General features: G+C 38.9%; 1 protein-coding gene across 1 annotated transcript; it reads right to left on the bottom strand.

The window, feature by feature from the left end:
• Positions 1–790: 790 nt before the first annotated feature.
• Positions 791–13899, bottom strand: LOC149298567 (cathepsin F-like). Its single transcript, XM_089487322.1, has 12 exons — positions 13705–13899; positions 12510–12623; positions 8856–8931; positions 7822–7935; positions 7366–7511; positions 7077–7173; positions 5057–5137; positions 4252–4371; positions 3285–3349; positions 1473–1563; positions 1321–1379; positions 791–865 (listed from the first exon to the last, which is right to left on the bottom strand). Exons 1-12 carry the CDS (start codon positions 13897–13899, stop codon positions 791–793), a joined length of 1233 nt encoding a protein of 410 aa, XP_089343448.1.
• Between the last annotated feature and the right edge of the window lie 9004 nt (positions 13900–22903).

Raw genomic sequence — 22903 nt, 5'->3', positions numbered from 1 at the left:
TTATTTCTTTAAGACAGAGATGAATACAGGATTATAATAGTATTTACTAATAATCTACCTGCTCTTAATGATCATAAAATGTTCCTTACTGAGCTCCAGCCTTGGGCAATTATTTGGATAGTGAAAGCAGTATCATAATGCTTGTAGTTGATGGCTTTTTATCAGATTTATCAGGCTGCCTATTTGGGGTCTAGAATAGTTTCCATTTCTTTACGATGAAACTATGTGACCTTAGACAGGCTGGCCTTGATAATCTTTGCACAAACCTCACTAACTATGTAGTATTTAAGTACAGTCCCTAATAGTACTGGTTGAACCATGTGGGCTGTATACTACAGCACTGGAACTCGCTGAAGAACACTGGACAACATTTACAAAAAGTTGTACTTGCGAGTTGATTGTTGGCCGGGGCTCACCACGCAAAATGCTTGTTTCAGGCGAATTGTAAAAGGTAATGATTTTCCAATTCGTAAGCTAATTACTAATTGCCTAATAAAAGTCCTGTCATAGCATGGAAGTGTGATAATAGACTTTGCCTATAAAGAATGCAATAAAGCCAGTACGGAAAGAGAACTAGACACCATGACAATAACCATGCGATTGGTAGTAGGGACTTGATCTTGATCAGCAATCTTTTGATTTGCAAGTGGTATTACTTAATAGGAAAGGCTGTGTAAGGGCGCTGTATATGTATACACACACTTATACGTACATCAACAGATCACGGAATTATTCGAAGAGGGAGGTGTACAGAACGTGGAAGACTTGATCTCTTGGGCAAAAAAATGCTCTACTCCACCACAGATGAACTGCACATTGTGTTCATTCCACAAGCTCCAGTGCCTCGGTACAAGTAATAATAACCCTGAAGACGAACAAAAAAAACAAACTAAGAAAGAGCAAACAAAGTCCCTTTTTTATTCTTGTTTCTTGTGCTGCCTTCTGGTGAGTAGTCAAGACTGTCAGCTCTGCCTGTTTACACAGTGACAATCTGGTTTGTGGGACAATTTACTATATATTTACTATAAGTGACACTGTGGTAGAAAGGATAGGTCTTCTCCAGGTTTTCCTATGTTCCACTCTGTACCTGGAGGTAAATCATTCTAGGTCTCTACCAATAGTGTCCAAACTCTGTGTCACCCCATAGAAATTTGTCCTGTCAGTCACCTTTTCACAGCTAATACAATCCTGTTTGTCATTCTGTGTTAAATGGTACATAACATGGTCATCACCCCTGTGTTCTCCTCTCTCTCTATCTCTGTTCTATTTGTTCATATTGTAAGGCATACGCAGAACTCCTCTTTTTGTGTGTCAGTTTACCTGCTCTCCCCAGTCCTGACCCCAGCTATTCTTGATAGCCCAGAAGGGAGTCCCAACACCTGCAAGGATATATAAAAAAATAATAAACATGCTTATAAGACTATAAATTGTAAATAATCCAGACTAGATAACAGGTAGCTGGTAAAACTCACGTTCACCGTAGCCAACAAGCAGTACAGCGTGATCGATCATCCAGGAACTACAAAGTATACGGAATGGATGGGAAATGCCTTTCCTGTAGAACTAACAGAGAATAAAGAGTAACGATATGCATTTTACGTTGGTCCAATAATTTGCTATGGTGATTAAGCATGTATGTGATGGGCATACGACTAGCCTTGGTCTATGATGAGATAAAATGGGCAGACTAGATGGCCTGAATAGTTCTTATCTGCCGTCAAATTCTATGTTTCTATAATAACCATACATTAAACCCAGCACTGCCATAGCCTGTTTTGATATTGCTATGACCATATTAGATGGAATGCCTATCCTGATAAAAACCCTAATAATAGACAATCAGTAAGTGTCCTTATCAGATGGAAAGCTAGACTGACCACACCGCACTGGGAATGTACAGGCAGGGGCTTATCCGACAATAAATCAGAACCCGGGGCTGTGTCTGACTATCCCGGATGATCCGTCGTCTGGAAACGATTGGAATGATAGGTTAATCAGCATTATATAATAACCCAGCGTTGTCTGAGCCTGTCGTTGGCAATGACGTACAGAACATCAAGTGGCACCGAGCAAATCTGATTATGTAAAATCAAACTCAGCATGAGCAGCTGCACCCCAGGGTAAATCTATCGTAGTAGCTTTTTAAAGATAAAAAAAGTGTAAACTATAAGCTAAATAGCTGTAGAATTAAAATGGGTTAACCCTCAGGGCATATGGTGTCCATTATCTAAAGGAACACAATACTCAATATCTCGATGCTTTCATGGGGGTGATGGGAAAGATGAAGGGAGATATATTATCTCTTTATGTATCATTTATGAATACTGGCTCAATGGCAATATTTGGGATCTATGTGGGGGATCTGATGGACTATCGGAGGCATGTTTCCTACAATTTGTTGGTAATATATAGGTTGTCTTAGTATTTGAGAAGGTGGGGATGATCGGGTATCAAATAAATAAATATAAAAGTTAGAGGAAATAATAAGAGAGGAACAAACACCATTTTTTGCCTACAATGGAGTGTATCTGTTAACTTGTCAAGGTAAAGCCATTTACTTGCTCCCTTCTTTGTTTGAACTGAATTTTATCTGATAATCTCAATAAAGAAAAATAATTAAAAAAAGAAAAAGGGTTAAACATTGAGCAGTCAAGGTGGATCACTGGAACAGAGAGGAAGACATCCAGAACACGTTCAGACACATAGAACAAAACAAGAGATCAAAGTGTACCTAGGAAAGAGTACATAGGCTTGGGAAATATATAGCTTGGAAAATGACTCAGATGAACTGCAGGATTCATATCCTATGTAAAAGCTATGGAATTCGATGTAGCAGACTATTAAAGGGACAGTGCTGTCAAATAATCATCAGGAGATAACACAATAGCATATATGGTGCGGGATGGCCTTTAGATAGCTAAAGAGAATATAACCTAACTTTATTTTATGTATCTGTCGGACATGTGAAGACAAACCATAGACAATTTCCAATGTATTACGGTTCAGTTGCACTGTTTGGTGACTGTTTACCATATATGATATTCTCTTAAGTCTGTAGTAGGTGAAACAGAACAATCCCTTAAACATAGTCACTGTTTTGGGTTTGTATGCACTACTGCACGTTGGCTTGGGTTAATCTGTTGAAAGCACTAATATGGTGCGGGAAGCGAAGAAGAGCTAACCATGGCTTGTCAGTGATCATTCATACAACAGGAGCAGAGTCCGCGGAAGTTACAGACAAACTCTATACCTCAATAATAGTCTAAAGTCAGGATGTTACATACCTGCATGGCAAAGGCATTAAGTGCTATAGAAATTGGTCCATTCTTCGCCAGCCAAGCTGCAATCTCTGCAAGACATAGAAAACAAATGTAGCTTTAGCAAAGTTATCTTACAGATAAGCTATTTTTCATGTTGCAAATGCGAATATCTTCAGCCATTCCAATTTCCTTGTTTTTACCCAAAAAAATCTATACTGCCCATAGATTTGTAAAAGTAACTAAAAACTATGGCCATGGTCAAAACCATATCAATGAATTTTTAATTAAGAATCGATTGGTGTTCACTGGTTTCTAATAGTATCCACAATTTTTCATTTATTAAACAATGTATGTAGTTTATCCTAGATCAGGGGCGTCCAACCTGCGGCCCTCCATCTCGGCCCTCCATCTCCCATAATGCTCTTTTAGCTAAGGGGCTGGCTGCGGAGGATGGGGGATGTAGTCCTGCAGCAGCTGGAGGGCCGCAGCTTGGACGCCCCTGTCCTAGATACTTCCCATTAAAGCACACAGCAAACGAGGCAGTTTCCATGGAGATTGTAAACTGAAATAAGACAGCAGCCTGCAAAACGTCTGCAATGCAATGGGCAAAGAGCTCCACGGAAAATCAGCATCCATACCTTCACCAGCAAAGAGAGGGCAGGCTAATCAATAATACAGCAGTATTTTAACGAGAAAAGTCCAAGAGGGATAACAATTCAAAGGATAAAAGTCAAAGCCAATTTAACGTGTACTCCTCCAGTTTGAGAACAGTTAGAACGAGGTTTTATTTTGTTGAGGGCTGGAATTGGTCTCCAGAGTGGAATGGAAGGCAGAGGAGTTATTTATCGGGAATAATTATGTACACGGGCCTCTCCTCTATAAAATACACAGTAATGTATCGCTAAAGTGCAATTTCCACTGTAACTGCCCTTAGATTTCAATTATATGACTCTAATGAAAGCAGAGTGGGTGTATGTAAGGCTTTTCTTACGTGTCTCGTCATTGGAAATCTCCACTGAGCTGTTGATGTATGCTGAGACTTTGCTGGTGGAGAAGCTACAGCTTTCTTTATGTCCCTGGTAGCTGTAATCTTGCTCGGTCTCCAGTCCTCCTACAACCCAAAGACAAAGAAATAAGTCACTTTAGCGGATCACATGGACTAGACTATATGGAAAACAAATGTTGGAAGATTTTTGGACACATAAACGTTTAGAATACAGCAATGAGTTTATCATTTACTGATCATATGGCCCGCGCTGACCTTGTCTCTGTTAAATTAAGATAAATTCCAACAAGCAACATCAAAAAACATAAAACCTCGACTAGAAGGCAAAAGGGTCCCATGTTCTAACAGTTTGGGGGCTCTTTGTTTTTGCTTGCCACTCACAAAAACTTTAGAGGACTGCGACACACCGATGTCCATTCATCTTTTTATCTTTAATCAACAATTAAAATCTAATTCGCAGAAGGCTTTTGGACAATCCCAAAATCCTTCGTAATCTGTATGAGTTTTACAAACGATTCCCCTGAGAAAGGCAGCTTTATAAAAAGAAAAAGAAAACTATTGTTCTATAATAATTGTATTTGAAGTTTGCCGACTCCTGCTGTCTTGTTAAAAGATAAATAAGTGGAATTTATCGAATGAATGCCTTTTTCTAGAGTCCAATTCATATTGCACATTTTGTACAATGCCAAAATTATTACAGATTTAGTAGATTTAGCAATTCACTAATTCAATTATAACACTTAAATAAAGTACACGTTAATGTTTTTATGGGTTGAACATTGACACCTACCCAGATTTTCAATGGCTTCATAAGCACTTGATGGGAGGCCACCTCCACAGGCATGGTCCACTCCATCACAATCCACCAACTCTGTAACATAAGGTTATAGGTAAAGCCTGATTCCTAATTACTTTCAAGGGGCTTGTATACAGGTGTCTGCCCCTAATACCCTCCAAAAGGAAAAGGCATCCTCTAAAGCAAAAAGAGATCCTACATAATATAAGAGAGAAATGGAAAAAAAATGAAACCTTGGAAAATGACGAGAACCTTGAGCATTATTACACATACTTAGAAAATCCTTCCCTGGTGTTTAAAGAGGCAGCTTGTATGTGAAATAACAGGTTACATTTGGGTATAAAAGCACTCACACCTTGCGTCTTGCAATGATGAGGGCTCACACTTAGCTGTATTTCCTTACAGTAAAAGTATAAAGAAAGGTACCTTTTACAAAAAAAAGTTAAAATGACTTTATTGGATAATCTGAGATTTACGTGTGTATCTAACATTTGATTTAGAATCCTAACAGTGACACCTTGTGGTTATTTTATGACATCACATGGACCAGGTTATTCACTAAAAATACAGATATTTCCTACAATGGGAACAACGGAGAGCCAGGCTACAGACAAAAATGTCTCCTTCACTTTTCTATCGTTGGGTAGTAGTGAACGTCCAAAACGACACATGCAAGGACCTGTGTATCTGCTGGGCAGGACTGGCCTGTTTCAGTCTAGGCTACATTATTACCCCCTCTCCCATTTCCAACTATGCACGAACAACTTGGCCTGTTTTTGAAAGAGAAACTCTAGATTGGTCCTTTTTTCCTGATATTAACCAATCCTTCGTCTTATATTGTTTGTGTTATATTCAGGATAGATAGGTAGATAGATAGATAGAAAAAGAGGGCAAAATGAAACCTTAAGTATTTTCTCTCTGTACAAGAGAAAAAAATCAGACAAGAAAACCTGCTTAATCAGCATAATTTTCAGAAACTAGATTAAAGGTCTGCTTACTCATCAACACTGTTTATTGTGGAAAACAGCACAATACAGAGTAACAACTGCAAAGTAATGGTATACTGCAAATGGTATTTGCAAAGAGGTTTCACGGGATCAGCAAGCTCCAGACTCCTTAATCCTGATTCAATGACTAATGATCTCTTACAAGAAATAGCAGCGAAAGAAGCTCACTTATGTACATAAAAGTTATGGGAGTTGCCCACTGTATGATGAAAGCCTGCATTTTAGCAGAATTAAGCAACAAGAGAGAAAAAAAATTATAATTTTGACGTTCTATTGGGGATTGCTTAACACCAACCTGAAATACGGTAACTGTCAGGGCTCGTGCCATTTCTAGTTGGGGATACATTTATACGTTTTTCATCTTTTTTATTAAAACTTCTACTACTAGCTTGTTACTAAACTCTCAGCTGCTCCACAAATGTTTCATCATTTATTCTGGAAATCATCCTTTGGTGATGTCAACAGCTTCAGAAGAATTCGTTAAAAGTACATAAGAACCCAAGCACGCCAAACACCACCATCATTAAATGTGACACACGCTATAGTTTTTTTAATTTTTATTTAACAATATTTCAATGGTATTTTTTTTAATTAATTGATTGCCAGGTTCTGTAAAAAAAACAAATTTGTAAACTAGTACTGCTATACTGGGTATAAATGATGATTGGCTTAATGGCAACATCACATTACTGAATACTGAATGCAACAGCTTTGTAACTAAAGGCGGGATTAGAAATATCATTCCCAATACTGATTAATATTGGGTTTTTCCAAGAAATAACTCCTTAATAATGTGTAAAATGTTGCTTCATTTATATTTTTCCCCAGGAACACCAAAATGTCATGATACAAAATCAGGCTATGATAGGTTGTTTCCATAGAAACTGCAACGCTCCCTAAAAGTGTCTGTCTGTGTACATGTTGATTAGTGAGAAGATATGCTAAGGCTGATTTGCTTTGCACAATAAAGAGGGCAATTAATGTCCAGTCTTAATGCTATATCTTACCCTGCTCAGAGAGGGAGACCAGCTTGCCTTTCTTCAGAAACCACTGTCCTTCAATATTTCCCGTGACAGAGAAAGCCCAGCATGATCCACACATGCCCTGGAGAGAGGATACAGAAGAAAGGAAGCCATGGTGGTGAAGAGAAAATTCATGAAAGGAAACAGAAAGTGAAGAGTAGAAGTGAGTCAAAAAAGGAGAAAATAGAGAATGCATGTAGGGAAGAGAAGAGATAGTAACAGAGGAGAGATAAAAAGATCATCAGAGATGAGGAACATTGCAATGACGCGGCACCTGGTTTTTGACTTCGGTGACAGCTCCATGGTCTCTCCAGTCCCATTGGGCAGGGGGAGGATCAGTTGGGATTGCAGCTTTCCGCATTGGACGTTGGGGCTGGGTGGATAACAAGGAATTCAGGTAGAAAGTTCGGAATTCTTCCTCTGCAAATCAAGAAACAGATTGTTTTACTGAAAAACAAATATTAAATATCAAGCTGATGTGAAATCACTCACGGAGGTGAACATTGGATGAGATGTCAGATTGGATTGGTGTCAGGAGCTGCTGGCTCTACATACATATAATATGACTACATGTGTGTACACAGCTTGGCGTGTTCCAAGAGGTGAGCAAAACCAATTTGAAATAGCCTGGGATACTCAACTGCACAATATTTCATGCAGCAAAAGCAGATTATACTATCTGTCCCCTCTGTAAAAGCTCCATTAAATGTAAGGATACCCAGGCACCCACCGGTGAGATCACTGAATTTCGTTATTCCGTACTCTGCAGTTCCTTGATCCATCTCCTGGATTTTTTGTGCTTTCTTCAGGTTTTGAGAGAATATCTGCAAACGTCTAGTTGCCTCTGTGTAATGGAGTAAATATGCATACAGAAAATGATCTGAAAGGCCACGCAGTGCTATAGTCTTATATAAAGTAACAGCCCATAGATTGGGGATTGATGGATCAACCTTGTGCACTATTGTTAAACTAATAAAACCCTATATAAGACTTGTGTCTTGCTGTGTCAGTATTAACATTGTTTTAATTACATTGTATTAATTACACTGAACTGTTTCCTTATCACATGTATAAATCTCAACAGACATAAAGGTATGTCTTGCATAAAGATCTGTAATAACTCCAAAAATGCATTTGCCAGAAGAAAAATGTAAAAGCTATGGCTGCCTGACTCCAGGGTCAGAATATGCAAAAGAGAAAAAGACGTGTATGGTTTCATATATAAATCCAACTTCTAATATGCTTAATTCATATTGTGTTTACAGTGCCCTCCATGAATATTGACACCCTCAGTAAAGATGAGCAAAGAAGCGCTGCAGGGAATTCTCCTCTCTGGCAGCCAGAGAAGGTATGTGCAATTCGAGTAGACAACCTCAGCTGCTGCCAGCACTTTTGCCCCAGTGGAAGCAGCTGAGGTTACCAGAGAGGAGGATCCAGGTCCCCTGCAGCGCTGCGGGGGATCTGGATCTTAGTCTCATAGTCAGACCTCTATTTGAGGTCTAATTAGAAGACGACCTTGATTATAAGACGAACAAATACGGTATATAATTACTGATCATGTCATTTTTTTTATCTCCATCCTGTTTCTGTTTATTATACTGTAATATAAATATTAAAGTATTATTCACTTTATTTTGTGTTTGTTTCATTAGAAGATACTTGTATTTTAATATAGTATACGCAAAATATAGGTATTTTTTTTAGTTCCCGGTCTAAGTAATCGTTGGTAATCAGTACCTATAATCCAACTAAAACAATCCTCACCTTCATGATCAGCATAATTTTTGTTATAGGTTATCATAAAATCCTTAAAAAGTGTGATGGTTTCCAGCAGCTCATCCTTAAAATCAAAGAGAAAACTGGAAGGTCAGTAACAGAAAGAAAAGGACTGAAAGTTCTGAAATTCTGGGTTTAAATTTTTTGGAGAAACGTGAAAACTCAATACACACCGAGAATGAGATTCTCTACATACAGTATATCATACCTCTGATTCTGTTGAAGATGAAGAATCAGTCAGTTCCCGTAGTAGACCTATAGAAGATATAAAAAGATGTAAAAGAGGAATTTGACTACTTTAAATACCATTTCCAGAGCAGTTTCGGACCTTATTAAAACCGGGCAAAGCTACCAGTAAGTTCCATTAACTTTGACCTTTTCAAGCATGTTGTAAAAATGTCAAATTAAGCCCTGATCAAAAATAGACTCCATGATAAAGAGGGCCTAGCTGTGTCATAAGAAATGTAGTTAATGGCAGTTCAGAATTTGGGTGTGTGGCATAAAATACAATAAATGTCCTACTTGTGCAGGACAGCATAGGTTAATGTGTTTATACAGATCCTACATTGTTATTGTTATATACTGACTTAATTTGCACATACTTTCTTGGGAACATTTCTGATGTAATATTTTTGTCTCATTTATCCACGGGACAATCAATATCGAAAAATTACACTTCACCGTCTGCAAACAAGAAGAAACGAGAAAATAATATTATCTATAACAAAGCAACAACTTTTACATACATCAGTAAAGGAAAATGAATTCATCAAACAGCTTCTTGTGACACACTGGCATTTGTTCACATTTTTTTGTCAGGGGTCAATGAAGGAAACTGTGTTTGGTTTAGCAATCTTTGAGGAACAGAATCTGCATTTTGCTTGCAGCGGCCATTTCTTCACATTCCCATGAAGAAGAAACACTGATTTCAGTGCCGCCAGATCTCTCATCATGTGTACAAGCACAGTGACCGCTAGCGACTGGGTATCCTGCTATAGTGTGCTGCTTAAAGACCTACAATTTTTTTTTTTTTCCATTTTTAGGTAAAACTGAAATTTAGGGTTGTTTCAGCGACAAAAAAAATCTACAAGGGGGATCTCAAACAGGGACATCCAGTCACCATATGTAGAGATGGTAATGTACTGCTGCTCGAAAGGAATAGGGGCCAAGAATCTTTTCACGACCTACCATCCTTCAGCATCTCCATCTCCAGTAAGACTTCTTCTCCCCTCTGTCCGTTGGGGTACTCCAAGGCTAAGTTCTAGGACCCCTTCTGTTCTCTACCTATCCTCTCTGGATCTCTCTCCTTACCTCTTAGACCCTGCCTTGCCTCAGTCTCTAACTGGATGTCTACATGTTTCCTAAAACTCAATCTTTCTAAAACCTCTCTAAAACTTCTCATCTTTCCTCCCTCCAATGCTAAAATGTTCTCACCAGTTTCTCCTGCCTAGATTATTGTAACCCTGTCTTAGCTGTAATGTAATGTTAAAAGTCCTTCATAGCAGTTCCCTTAGTTACATCTCATCTCCAAATACACTTCTATCTCTCTCTCCGCTCATCCGATGATCTCTGTCTGCCCGTGCTGTCTGATTTCTAGTTCCCATGCACGCTTGTAAGATTTCTCAAGGGCTGCCCCTAATATTCCTTTAGCTCACCTTTCCAAGTCCCTCTCCTGCTTTCAGACAATACTTCTCCTAGTCTTGCTGGTCCTTCCCTAACAGCAGCACTTTTACCTCTTGTGTAATATACCCAATACAAACTTCCTCTAGATTATAAAATCGTTTGAGGCTCTTGTTTCGAAATGTCAAATTCTTATGTTATTTACTACTTATGTCCAGTTTACCCATTGTACAGCGCTGCAGCATATGATGGTGCTATATAAAACAATAAGTAATAATTTACATTTGAACACAGTCTTAAGTTAATTTCAAGAGGAAGTCACTAAAAATGTAATTGTACGGAGAGCTCAAGTTTGCCATCCCAACTTTCACCCAAAGAAGTCACTGATAAACACGATTTAACTTATACTGCAGGTTATGTCCGAAAAGGACATTTAGCAGGTAAAGCTAGTGGTCTGCCAGCCAGCAATGATTGTAAGTACTGAGGAACGACTCCCAATGACACCTGAATGTGTACACGCAGGAAAAGACTTTGGAACAGTACAATGTTGGTGAAACTCAAGACCTTTAGAGTCCCCTTTAGAGTCTCCTTTAGAGTCACCATGTACAAAAGGAACCTTTCCACCTCGAGGATCTCCAACGATTCATCTGTGCAATAAGTGAACATTTTAAAAAAAGGCTTTGGAAATACCGAGCTTGGAACTTCAAATAATGTTACGTTTATTTCTCCATCTAGTTCTCATCCACTGTCAAACTTCCATGTTTCAAAAGCTTGTTTGGTCTTCGAGTTGTTTCCAAAACAGCCTGCGTGCGTTACTGTCATAATAAATAGATGATGTTTGGACGGCACAAGGACGCTCTTTTCTTCCTGTATTTGATCTCCAGAAAGTGACATCAGACACAGAACGGGTTGTGTTTATGGATGTTGATTGCTCAGCCAAGTCTTAAAATATTGGCAGGCATGGTTTGTAAACCTTGCTTTGTTTAAACCCAAGTTTGAGCCTTAATAATTGTGTCCAAAAACAATGGCAAGGGAAACAATGCCAGAGTGTACAGCACTGCTCTGCCCAGAGCATACTTGCAAAAGCGAGCACAGAAAGGATACCCTCGCCGAAATTGAGGTACTTTGATGCAGTGGCGGGCTACGCAACCTATGGCCTTATACTGTGACTCACAAAAAAACGCCCAAAGGCATGATGGAAAGAAAAAAAATATACCAAAACAGTGTGACTTCCTATAAATAACTCAAATATTTGTATCCCCCCCATATATGAGCGCCTCCTGCCTTTGGTTGGCTTTTTGTGGATTATAGAAAGTATTGGAAGAATATTTAGGAGTTAAGCAGCCATATATTAGGAAGTATATATATATATATATATATATATATATATATATATACACATACATATACTCAGCATAAGATCTTATCACATGGGGAGACTTTTTTGTTCTTATAGTGTGAATTCTTGCTTTGTTTTGTGTGCTTATTGGTGCTTGTTATTCTAGCAACAACCCGGGAATCTGAATGCCTTTCGTCCTACTTGGTGCTGTGCTCCCCTTTCCGTAGATTCTTATATATGTAGAAAGCACCCCAAATTTTCAGATCAGGAGGCGATTGCCCCCTTTGCTACCCTTCCCTTTGCCTGTCATGAAAAACAATCATTAAAATCTGCCAAAGCCATCAAATGATAGGTGCAGCCGTTCCTCAGATCAGATCAGCTGGAAATCATGTGTGCTAAATAGCTGTAGTCTAATATCTGGAAGGAGACAAGTTACAACAAAACCCTTAACAAAGTAAAATTAAAGCAAGTTTTATAGTGTTATTTGATCTGGAAAAAAAGCTTGTCCCATCATTTACTATTCTACAGAGTCAGACGAGTCCATGTGTCATAATAACATATCATCTGCACATCAGATGACACTAATCACAAACAACAAACCCGTGTGACCAGTCGGAGTGTGCTATACAGCGAATGACTCATATCTACAGCTAGAACCATAATAAATATAGATCACGTCTTACCCTTGGGTTATCTGGTCCATAGAGCTGACAATTATCCGGGATCACATCTCTTCTCTTCTTACACAAAGTGTGGCCTAGTAACACAGTCAGGTCATACTTTAACCCAGATACCAACTAGAAAAAAACAACAACACATAAGGACAGAGAATAGTATACAGTGAAAGCTGAATGACAGATTGGCGGTAACAGATAAGGGACACACACAAACAAGTGTTACATACATTATTGAATATACACATTTTAATTAACCCTTCAGATCACAGGGGAGATTTTTCAAAGTGACAGCCCCACTAAAGAAGACTGCAAATTAAAGTACTTTATGTATTAAAAAAGAAGAAGAAAGAAGCACTTGCCTTAGAGAGAAGCTGCAGCTACAGAGCTGCATCTTTCCTTCCCCTCTGAGGTCCCACGATTCTCACTATTTCAGTTACGTGCATATGATGGCTGGAGCTTCTCTAAGTTATCGCACATATGTAACTATGCATTATGCAGGGCCAGTTCAGCCCTTCTTCATTGGGGTTGGCCATAGCGCAGTCAAGGAAAGTACCTCCCAGACTCCCAGTTTATGAGATTATTACATTACTAAGCATCGGATGGTGTTAATGTATAACACAGTATATGAAGTGCTAGAGCATAAATACAAATGAGTTTTACCGGACATGAGTATGTTTATTATCAAAAGAACCCAGTCCCGATATGCAATATAAACTAGTTCTGGGTGGAAGCGGAGCAGATCTTTGCTTATAGTACATTCTGGCGTGCGCTGGTTTAATATACAGCAGTATCATCTAATTTCAACATATTAATCTAATCCGCAAACATGTAACACTAAAGATTAAAAAAATATGAAATATTAATTAAAAAATAGATTTTTAATCACACTATATGTATTTACAAATAAGATCAAATATAATGAATGAAGTAGGTAAATGTAAAATCATATCATTTATTTTTTCCAGCTGTATAGCTTGGAAGTTTGTAATTCATAATATTTATACATACATCAAATGTTGCATGGTGCTCCTTATAGAGAAAGATAGGGTGTTATTCATATAAATGTATAGAACTATATGACAGTAACGAGTATTGATTATTTGAAAACCGCAAGCCCCAACGATACAGCTTGGAACACAAAACATACAATGTGGGGGTGATGACGTCCTAATTCGCTGATGGCGTCACACCAGCTTCTTACCTGCTTCTTGGCATCGGTGATCAGCAGTTGCCGAAATACGTATTCGTGATCGCTCAAGCTGTTATACTCCCGCACAACTAGATCCACTGCCGTCTTCAGCTCCGGTTCATCGGGCGAGACGTTTAGCCACTGGCCCGTGGGAAGCCCGGAGACCAGATAGAGAGCGGAGAAGAAGATCAGCAAGCTGCGAGCCATCACTTCACGCAATTACTGCGAGCGCAACCGGCAACAGTAAAGTATGACTGTAAACAGCAATCACGTGATCAAGCTGCGAGGCAGCCTTGGACATATTAGATGAGGGAAAGATTGTTAAAAGGGAGGTTAAGGGGTTGTTGTTACAGTATTACGCGAATAGCGGCCATTTTAACGTTTGGCAAGTGACAGGTCCCATAGTGACAGGAAAAACAAGCGGGAACCGGTTTATCCTGCCATTGCTCCACAGAGTAGCTGACAGGAATTCTTATGTTGGTTGCTCTTTTAATGATACCTAGTAGCAGATCCTAGTAAAGTTGGAGGAGAAACATTTTTCCAGGTTCTGTGTTGGAAGATAAAGTCTATGTGTGAAGATCAGTATGTATGTACATTACCTAAAAGTTTTGGGTCACTTAGCTGTTTTCATGGAAAACAAGTACATTTCTAGGTGTAAATATACCTGGGAACGCTCCGAGTTTGACCCGGAGATTGCCGGGTGAGCACTCCTCCTCCGGAGACCCGAATCCTCCAGGGAGCGGGAGCGGGGTCTTAACACACCCCACTCACCATCCATTTTTCGTTTAAATGGTGGTGTTTCCCGCTGCCGTCAGCGGGAACTCCCATTAACGTCAGTGGGGCTGCCCACCGACGTCAGCGGGACTGCACGCTCACGTCAATGTGCAGTCCTGGCCACGTCCCGCAAGGGAAGGCTTCGGGTAGCCGGAGCCCAGAAGTTCCCAGGTATGGGTGTAACATAAGTGCAAAAGGGGTTTCTAATGATTAAATAGTCTTTTACGTTATCTACAACATGAATGTAAGTGCGCTTATTCATAAACAGGGATTTACAAATCAGAGGAGCATTGTTCATATGTGAAGTTCTCCAAATACCTATATGCCTTCCTGCTTCCTAACAAAACCATACCTTTATTTATGTGCAAGGATATGCCGTGCTTAGGTGTTTTGCCTTATCTCCCTATGTGAGAGATCTCCTAACTCAAGTCATTTGTAGATAGAACAAATTACTACAGTATAACACATCTGGGACTGTAGCCATTTTCATTGGAACATTGGATGGATTTTCACATCTGGAGACAAATGGCGTTAGAAATGCAAAGCCATCTGAACATGAAAATGCAACATTGATAACCAGTTTTTCACCTTCTCAAGTGTGGGGAAGAACAATCTGGTAGTTGTATATAATTTGAGCATCTGATGGGCATGGAGACTGGAAATGAGTCAAAGTATAGTAAGGCTTCAAGAATTAAACTGGGAAAGGAATTGAAAGGTAACAATGTGTGTTATAGTTCATAATTCAAGAACAAAGGATACATCGTAGTAGGAGAACTAGAGGTATCGTTAAATGAAAATTCCTCCAGTGGCCATCCAGTCATCCAGAAAATAATACATCGACTAAATTTAATTTGATATCAAGACATTTAATAAACAACTGTGATGTTTCAAAGGCAGAGGAAAGGTGGTAGCAAGTGTTTGGCAGTTCCCATCCAAGAATCAGATCTTATCGGAGGTCCGACTGAGAAAAGAAAACTGTAAAAGCAACGAAGCTCTCTCTGTGACTGTTCTCTGTAGAGAAGTATATAACTTGTATCAATTATTTCTAGCTGAAGTATTCAGGCAATGTCCTGCTTTGAACACTCGATTATTTCAAAGCAAACACTTCAGACCCTCAGGACTCTCGGTCAAGAACGTTAGGGTTGCACTTGAGAGGTAGGGACTCGGAGTAGCTCACCTCACAGCTGGCTGCGATCTACAAGCTACAAACTGTGGCAAATTTAATATATGCTGTTGAGGCTTGAATTTTCACATCTGTTGGCACCAGACTTTACCAGACTCCTTGGAAAAGAGTACTGTTTATTATTTTTTTTTCACTACTTCCAGTAGTCAGGAGCTGGTAATTTGCAATTACTTATGGTCACCATAGTAGCCACAGAAAGTACTATCAAACTCAAAAGGATGGACATTTGACTCTATCTTCGTTCTCATCCAAAGCAACAGATGGCGAGAGGCAAACTCTGAATTGGCTCTGGTAAATACGCACATCCTTGGAGTCACTAATGGTCATATATTAGCTCTAGAATTACTATAGTTATCCAAGTACTACATGGAGTGATCAAAGGAGCTATAACATATTTAAAGGGACACTCAAGCATCATATGAATTTAAATTCACATAAGAGTTGAGTGGTCCCTTAAAATTTTAATTTGGTCTTAGTTACAGAATCATGGAGAAGTTCCCTGCCCTCCCCCTCAGATGTTAATATTGCAGGAGATGTGTTTGGTTGAATTCCAGGCAAAGACCAAGCCCCTGCCATGGTTAATCATAGGAAGCTAGTCCACATTGAAGCATGCACAGTAAGCTACTGAATAAATTCTGGCTTGCTTATTTATCATTTGCTGTACCTACTACCTAAGTCAATGGAAGGCAACAAATTGATCTGAAGAAAAAAACTGAGTTTAGTAATAGATTATACAGTCTGACATGGTCTTGGAAGACAGACTGGGTAATAGCACGACGGGAACATAAATCTCAGTGTACCTATCACTCAGTTAACAAGTTGTACTTGACAATCAGGTGTTAGTGAAACTAGGGTATATGTATGTGTACACTGGGTCTGTTTATGAGTACACACATATAGTGAACATATGTGAGAGTTCCATTCTGCTTTCTGCATATTTTTTAGGTGCATGTTGGGTTGTAATTTTTCCCATACAATCTGTATATGTTACTGACAACTACCTATATATAGGAGCATGTGGGTTGTATAAGTTCACAGAAGGAAATTAAATTATTTAATTTTACTATGTAATTTTACTATGTAATAGTATGCAGTATGTAATGTACTGCAGAAAAGCACATCATAGGACATATAGCACATTATAAATGCCCTGGAAAAAAGGCTGATATGGCAACCTTAGGAATAGGTTTCTTAAGGCTAACACTAAGAGTTCCTAAAACAAGATACCTGAATGAGAATGATAATCACAGGATGTAAATAAATATTACTAACGTTAACAATTACAGAGTAGAATTCTTGTGTATCTACTAGCATTAGTTATTTGAATTTAGGAATCCTGCATGTTCTCTGGAATTTCTTTCTGAAAAATAACCCTAGGCTCCGGGATTTGTGGCTGTAACTACAGAGGAAGCAGAACGGGAATTTAAGTTTTGAGATATTGTAGCAAAACAACAGTGTGCAATTCTTGAAGCTGGTTTTGCAATATAGTGTAAGCATCTTGAATGTCAGTTACAGTCTGTGGTAAGGCATTGTGGTCTATTCACTAAATAGCGCACCGCAGGTCTTGTTATACTCCAGGAACACGTGACAGGACAGTGTTGGAGATGACTGGCAGCAGGGCCGGCCTTAGGGGTGTGCAACCTGTGTGGCCGGGACTTAAATTAAAACATTGGTTTTTTTTTGTTTTTTGTTTTTTTAAACTTTATTTAACATCCTTCATGTTAACCCCTTCGTGACAAAGGCTGATTTTACTTTTTGTACCCTTCGTGACAATGGCCGTTTTAACATTTCTGCGCTGCTCGTGTTTAGTTGTAATTTTCTTCTTTCCCGTTTATGGAACCCACACACATTAGATATTGTTTTTTTCAGGACAAGAAGGGCTTTCTTTAGATGACATTGTTTTGATTGTATCATATTATTTGCTATTAAAAAAAGTATAAAATATGGTGAAAAATTTAGAAAAAAAATTCTAAATTTTAGTTGAAAAATCTTTTACTCATCTATAAAAGGTAATGAAAAAACCTGCTAAATAGATTCTACTATTTGTCCTGAGTTTAGAAATACCCAATGTTTTTATGTTTTTTTTGCTTTTTTCTACACATTAGGGGGCAAAAAGTACAGGTAGCGTTTTGCTATTTCAAAGCCATTTTTTCCAAATCTGGTAATTCTTCCCCCCATGTGCCATTTCGGGTATCTTTGAAGCCGGCCAATGCAATTTACTCCATCAAGTCATATATTTTTAAAAACTAGACAGCCCAGGGTATTCCAAATGCTAGTATTTTAACCCTTTCCAAGCACTAATTCTACCATCAGCCTTTGTCAAACTTTATGGTAGTCATTTTTTTTGCATTTGTTTTTTCACACACATTTTACTTTAGGTATGAATAAACAGGTTCTGGTATATGTCACTATCATAAAACACCCCAATATGTATTTAGCAACATATCCTGAGTACAGCGATACCTCACATGAATGATTTTGCCTGGCTGTTTGGGGGCAAAAGGGCCACATTTGGGGCATGCGCATTTTCAATGTTGAACTTTGGCATTTGGGGATCCACTGCCCATGCCCTATTTGGTACATCTTTGAGCTGGGCCATTTCAGTATGCCCAATAAAGCCATATATTTTTGAAAACTAGACACCCCAGGGTATTTCAAATGCTAGTATTTTAACTCTTTCCATGCACCATATCTACCACCAGTCTTTGTCAAACTTTGTGATAGTCATTTTTTTGCATTTGTTTTGTCACACACATTTTAATTCAGGTATGAATTAAAAAGTTCTCGTATATGTCACTATCACAAAACACCCCAATATGTGTTCAGCAACATCTCCTGAGCGCAGTGATACCCCACATGAATGATTTTGCCTGGCTGTTCGGGGGCAAAAGGGCCACATTTGGGGCATGCACATTTTTCAATGTTGAACTTTGGCATTTGGGGATCCACTGCCCATGCCCTATTTGGTACATCTTTGAGCCGGGCCATTTCAGTGTGCCCAACAAAACCATATATTTTTGAAAACTAGACACCCCAGGGTATTTTAAATGCTGGTATTTTAACTCTTTGCATGCACACATTTTACCACCAGCATTTTTTCAAAGTTTGCAGTAGTATTTTTGTGTGTGTATTTTTCCCACACACACCTATTTTATGTATGAATTTACAGCTCCTGGTATATGCCGCTGTCACACGACACCCCAATATGTGTTCAGCAACATCTCCTGCAACATCATGCATGGGGTATCACGCCCCTCACTCTCCGTGACTCCGTTGCGGTGCTGGCATTTCATGTTGAGCTCAACATGAAATGCCGGCACCGCGGCAGAGCGGGAAGACGGATGCCTCCTGCTCCCACCGCAGGACTCCGGCAACAAGGTAAGTGAGGATAATGAGAAGTAGGGAGAGGGAGTAGATAGTGAGAAGGGGCAGGGGGGGGTAGTGAAAACGAGCAGAGGGGGGGATAAGAGGCAGGGGGGGTAGTGAAAAGGAGCAGAAGGGGGGGGATAGTGAGATGGGGCAGAGGGGGGATAGTGAGAAGGGGGGATAGTGAGAAGGGGCAGAGGGGGGGTAGTGAGGGGCAGGGGGGATAGTGAGAAGGAGCAAAGGGGAGGAGGTAGTGAGAAGGGGACGGGGTGGGGGGAGGTAATGAGAAGGAGCAGGGGGGTAGTGAGAAGGGGGCGCCAGAGGAGTAGTCCGCACAGGGCGCCAGAACACTTAAGGCCAGCTCTGACTGGCGGTAGGTATAGCATGTGTCGGGAAACTTATTTGGCCAAACACATCTCCTGCACGCCGTACAACTGAGGGTCAGGGAAAGAGGCAAATTCATATAGGTTGATTGAGGGATCACTCAACCATCTGCATAAAATGGCTGGAGTGTATGTTAAGGGATTAAATGTGGAATTGATCACAAAATGTACCATGAATGAATCCATATTTTTCGTTCTAACTGATCAATTTTGTAATGGCTGCAGCATCTGGTTTTAGGGGAAAGAGAAGAGTGCCGGGGTCACTATCTCCCGAGTACCCAGTCTATCTCCTGAGTACCCGCGTCTAGCGGGTACTCGTTACCTTCCCCCCCTGTCGTCCAAGCATCTGGCGGGTGCTCGCTGTCTTCCTCCTGCACTCTCCCTGATATTTGCATGTTTGACTATGCTGATCTCTCCATTCCTGACCCGGCTTGCTTGACCATTCTATTGAACTGTTGCATATCTACTTGTGACCCTCATTCGAATCCCTGGGTTCCTCATCTGATTCTCACATAACAGCCAACTTATCAGGTAAATGCTATTTTATTTCTTGACATTTGAGCCAATCAATTGCTAGATATGTATAGGGTCTATTAACTCTATGTCTTTTAACATCATATAATATATGGATTACAATTGTCTATAGACAAAAATAGGGATTAGTTTATATCAGATGAGCCAAGATCAATGGCAGATTGCCAAAGCTTGCATTGCTTATTACTTTCCTGTCTTGAGCTTGGTTCCCTTTAGTTTTTGCAATACTCTATTACTACACCACCTAGTCCTTCGAAGATTACCAGAAAAAAATCACATTGAAGGTGCTGTTCCTCCTGCTAAATTTAGTGTTTTTTTGCAACTAAATGCAGTTCAAACTCTTCCCAGAAACTGTCCTGTAACCCGTAAATGACAGAAAGTGTATTATTACATCCCTACAATAGCACCACACTACATACCCACAATAACTCTGCAGGACCTAATATTATGTATTATATTATATTTTACATTGGGAAAATCCATCATTGTGAGGTTGGTATTGGCACATTTTATTTTTTGTAATTGTAAGTACTATGCCACTTGCTCCAGTTGTGCTTAATGCAAGCTAATGTTGAGGTGCTGGCTTGGATCTTTAAGAGCTATGTATGTGATTGCCAGCTTTCAAAAATTGTACAGATTCATAGGTTCTCTGATGAGCTCTACCTAGTATTCTTTCTTCCCTTCATCATGGTAAATTTACTCATGTTAAGTGTTTTACATCTACCTGAAGTGTGTACACAGTAACACAATTTACACTCTTTTGTACACTGTACAGTCATACACCAATGACACTTAATACACACATTTTGTTTACTCCCAAGGTAGAGTTTCTAAAGAACCCCGGCACCTGTTCTACGTCTGAGTCAACACTTCAGAAGGCAGAACAGCTGTTTAGGCAATACCGCCAAATACCGCTTCAATGTGTGCCTCGTGTTACTATAGGGTCCACTAATGTTGGATTTATTGCATTGTGCCTAAGTATAATCCATTTAAGAAATAAACGCACACACTGTATTAATATCGGATTGGTTTTATTGATCCTTTTCTGCGTATCAAAGGAAATTCACCAATTATCATTTAATGGAACCAGTCAACGATTTGGAAGTCCTAGCTAGTAATTCCAAAGCATTTACTAAATCAGTAATGGCATGTGATTATAGGTTCCCGAGAATGTAAATTATCCAGTTGTCTCTATTCATTCTATTGTTTTCAATTTGAGCAAAAATCTTTTTTTAAGAAACACTTTAATCGCATCATTTTCTTTTAAAACCCCTTTGGTTATTCTAATTGTTTTTCCATTTGCTTAAATATACTTGGATTCCCTTAAAATGATATAAGATAAAAATATCAGGTGGCCTTTTAGTAATATTTTTTATTCTCTTGAAGCAAAGAGTAAGCCACTATGCATGGAGAGGCAAGGGCTCAGAATAAAGGCTAGTGCTTTGTAGAAGCTCACCTGGTGCAATGTGATTTGTAAGGGGCGACGACTCGTTACCTCTTAATCATAATTATTACCACACTTTCTTTGGTTAGGGTAAATCCCTCTGAAGCTGTAGCCTACACCTACAGGGAATACAGTAAAACCTATAACATTGTGTATATTTAAAACACATTTTTATTTTTCTATCCCCAAGTGTCTTTATATAGAGATACAACATGCAGCTATATGTTTGAGATGAAATCCTTGCAGGGTATTTGGGTGCACATTTTTTAAACAGAAAACAAACATTTTATTAAGCTATGACATTTCAATGTATTCACATTTTTTCCTTACTTTGAATGCATAGATCAGAGATGAGAACTGAACTCACAATAAAAGCAGCCCTTGAACGACGGTACTAAGCATTCTGGTAGGAACATATACCAGGTTTCACATTAGCAAGGCAGATACTGTCAAAAACTCACATACATTTTAACACTTTCTCATTTTAAGACACTTACAGAGAGGGTGTGTACGTTACACATGTAAAAAATAACATGGCCTCGAGATCATTTTCGATTAAATATTGTCTTTAGTTGTAAAGTATAAGGTGCATATCAACTTTGACTAAAGACTTTAATGTCTTCTCTTGAGTTAATAAGGTTATATCCATTTCCTTTAAATTTAGTAACAGTGTAAGCATGCATATACAATGTGGGTATGTAATGTATTTTGGTGTAGCTCATTAGCATGTCACCTATTACTTCTGTTCATTTAGGTGCGTGGATGTTAAAAAAAATTTTTTAGTCTGCTCAAAGAGAAAAGGAGTAGAATATATTTATTAAAACTTGGCAGTAATCACAAAAATGTATATATACACTTAAGATCTTGTATAAAAGTACACAACAGACCTGGGGCCTTCCTAGTACAGCAAGGATGTACATTTATGTAGACTTAAGAAGACTCTCCAATCTAAAATCATCTCCTCAAAACCTCTCGTACTCTCCCTTGGGCACATTAACGTGTCGTATTCAAGGTGAATTGTTGCCAAATTAAGACAATAATGTCAAAAAATGAAACTACAAGAGGCCTCAGATTTTTCAAGATGTTATGGAGGCTCCAAATCTAATATAAATACTTGAATATTTAACTTTTAAGTATATTGGAAAAACTACTATTTTGTAACTAATTCCAGTACTTCAAAATGCATTCCCAGTGGTAAGACTTTGATCATACCTTTAGATTTCCTCCGGGTAGATTAGAATACCAATAACAACCCTTTGCATCATCGTTTTACACAATTTATACCATATCATCATCACTACCTAATCAGCTGTACAAGATGTCTCCCCCATAATTATCTGCCATATCGCTATTTCACGACTGCTGTGGTATTTACAGCTCTCAAAGTTCAAACAATAAAGTGTATATATACATTTTATTTGGCATTCAAGGTTACAGTTTTAAAATAGCATTGTTTTTATTTTAATTCGTTAATTTAGTTACAGGAAAACAGGAAGCTGAGCTTGGGGATATTAATGAGCTGCAGGG

The sequence above is a fragment of the Sceloporus occidentalis genome, unplaced genomic scaffold (genome assembly GCF_023333645.1).
Source record: "Sceloporus occidentalis isolate IW3139 unplaced genomic scaffold, rSceOcc1.0.p SCAF_32, whole genome shotgun sequence".
NCBI classification, from domain to species: domain Eukaryota; kingdom Metazoa; phylum Chordata; class Lepidosauria; order Squamata; family Phrynosomatidae; genus Sceloporus; species Sceloporus occidentalis.
This window is presented reverse-complemented; position numbering and strand designations above follow the sequence as displayed.

Excerpts from the sequence above, each read along its gene's own strand:
- LOC149298567 (XM_089487322.1), bottom strand. The coding sequence starts at position 13,899 with ATGGCTCGCAGCTTGCTGATCTTCTTCTCCGCTCTCTATCTGGTCTCC. Across the intron at positions 1,564-3,284 it reads TTAATGCCTTTGCCATGCAG|TTCTACAGGAAAGGCATTTC; the intron begins GTATGTAACATC and ends ATTCTCTGTTAG. Across the intron at positions 1,380-1,472 it reads GCTTGTTGGCTACGGTGAAC|GTGTTGGGACTCCCTTCTGG; the intron begins GTGAGTTTTACC and ends ATATCCTTGCAG.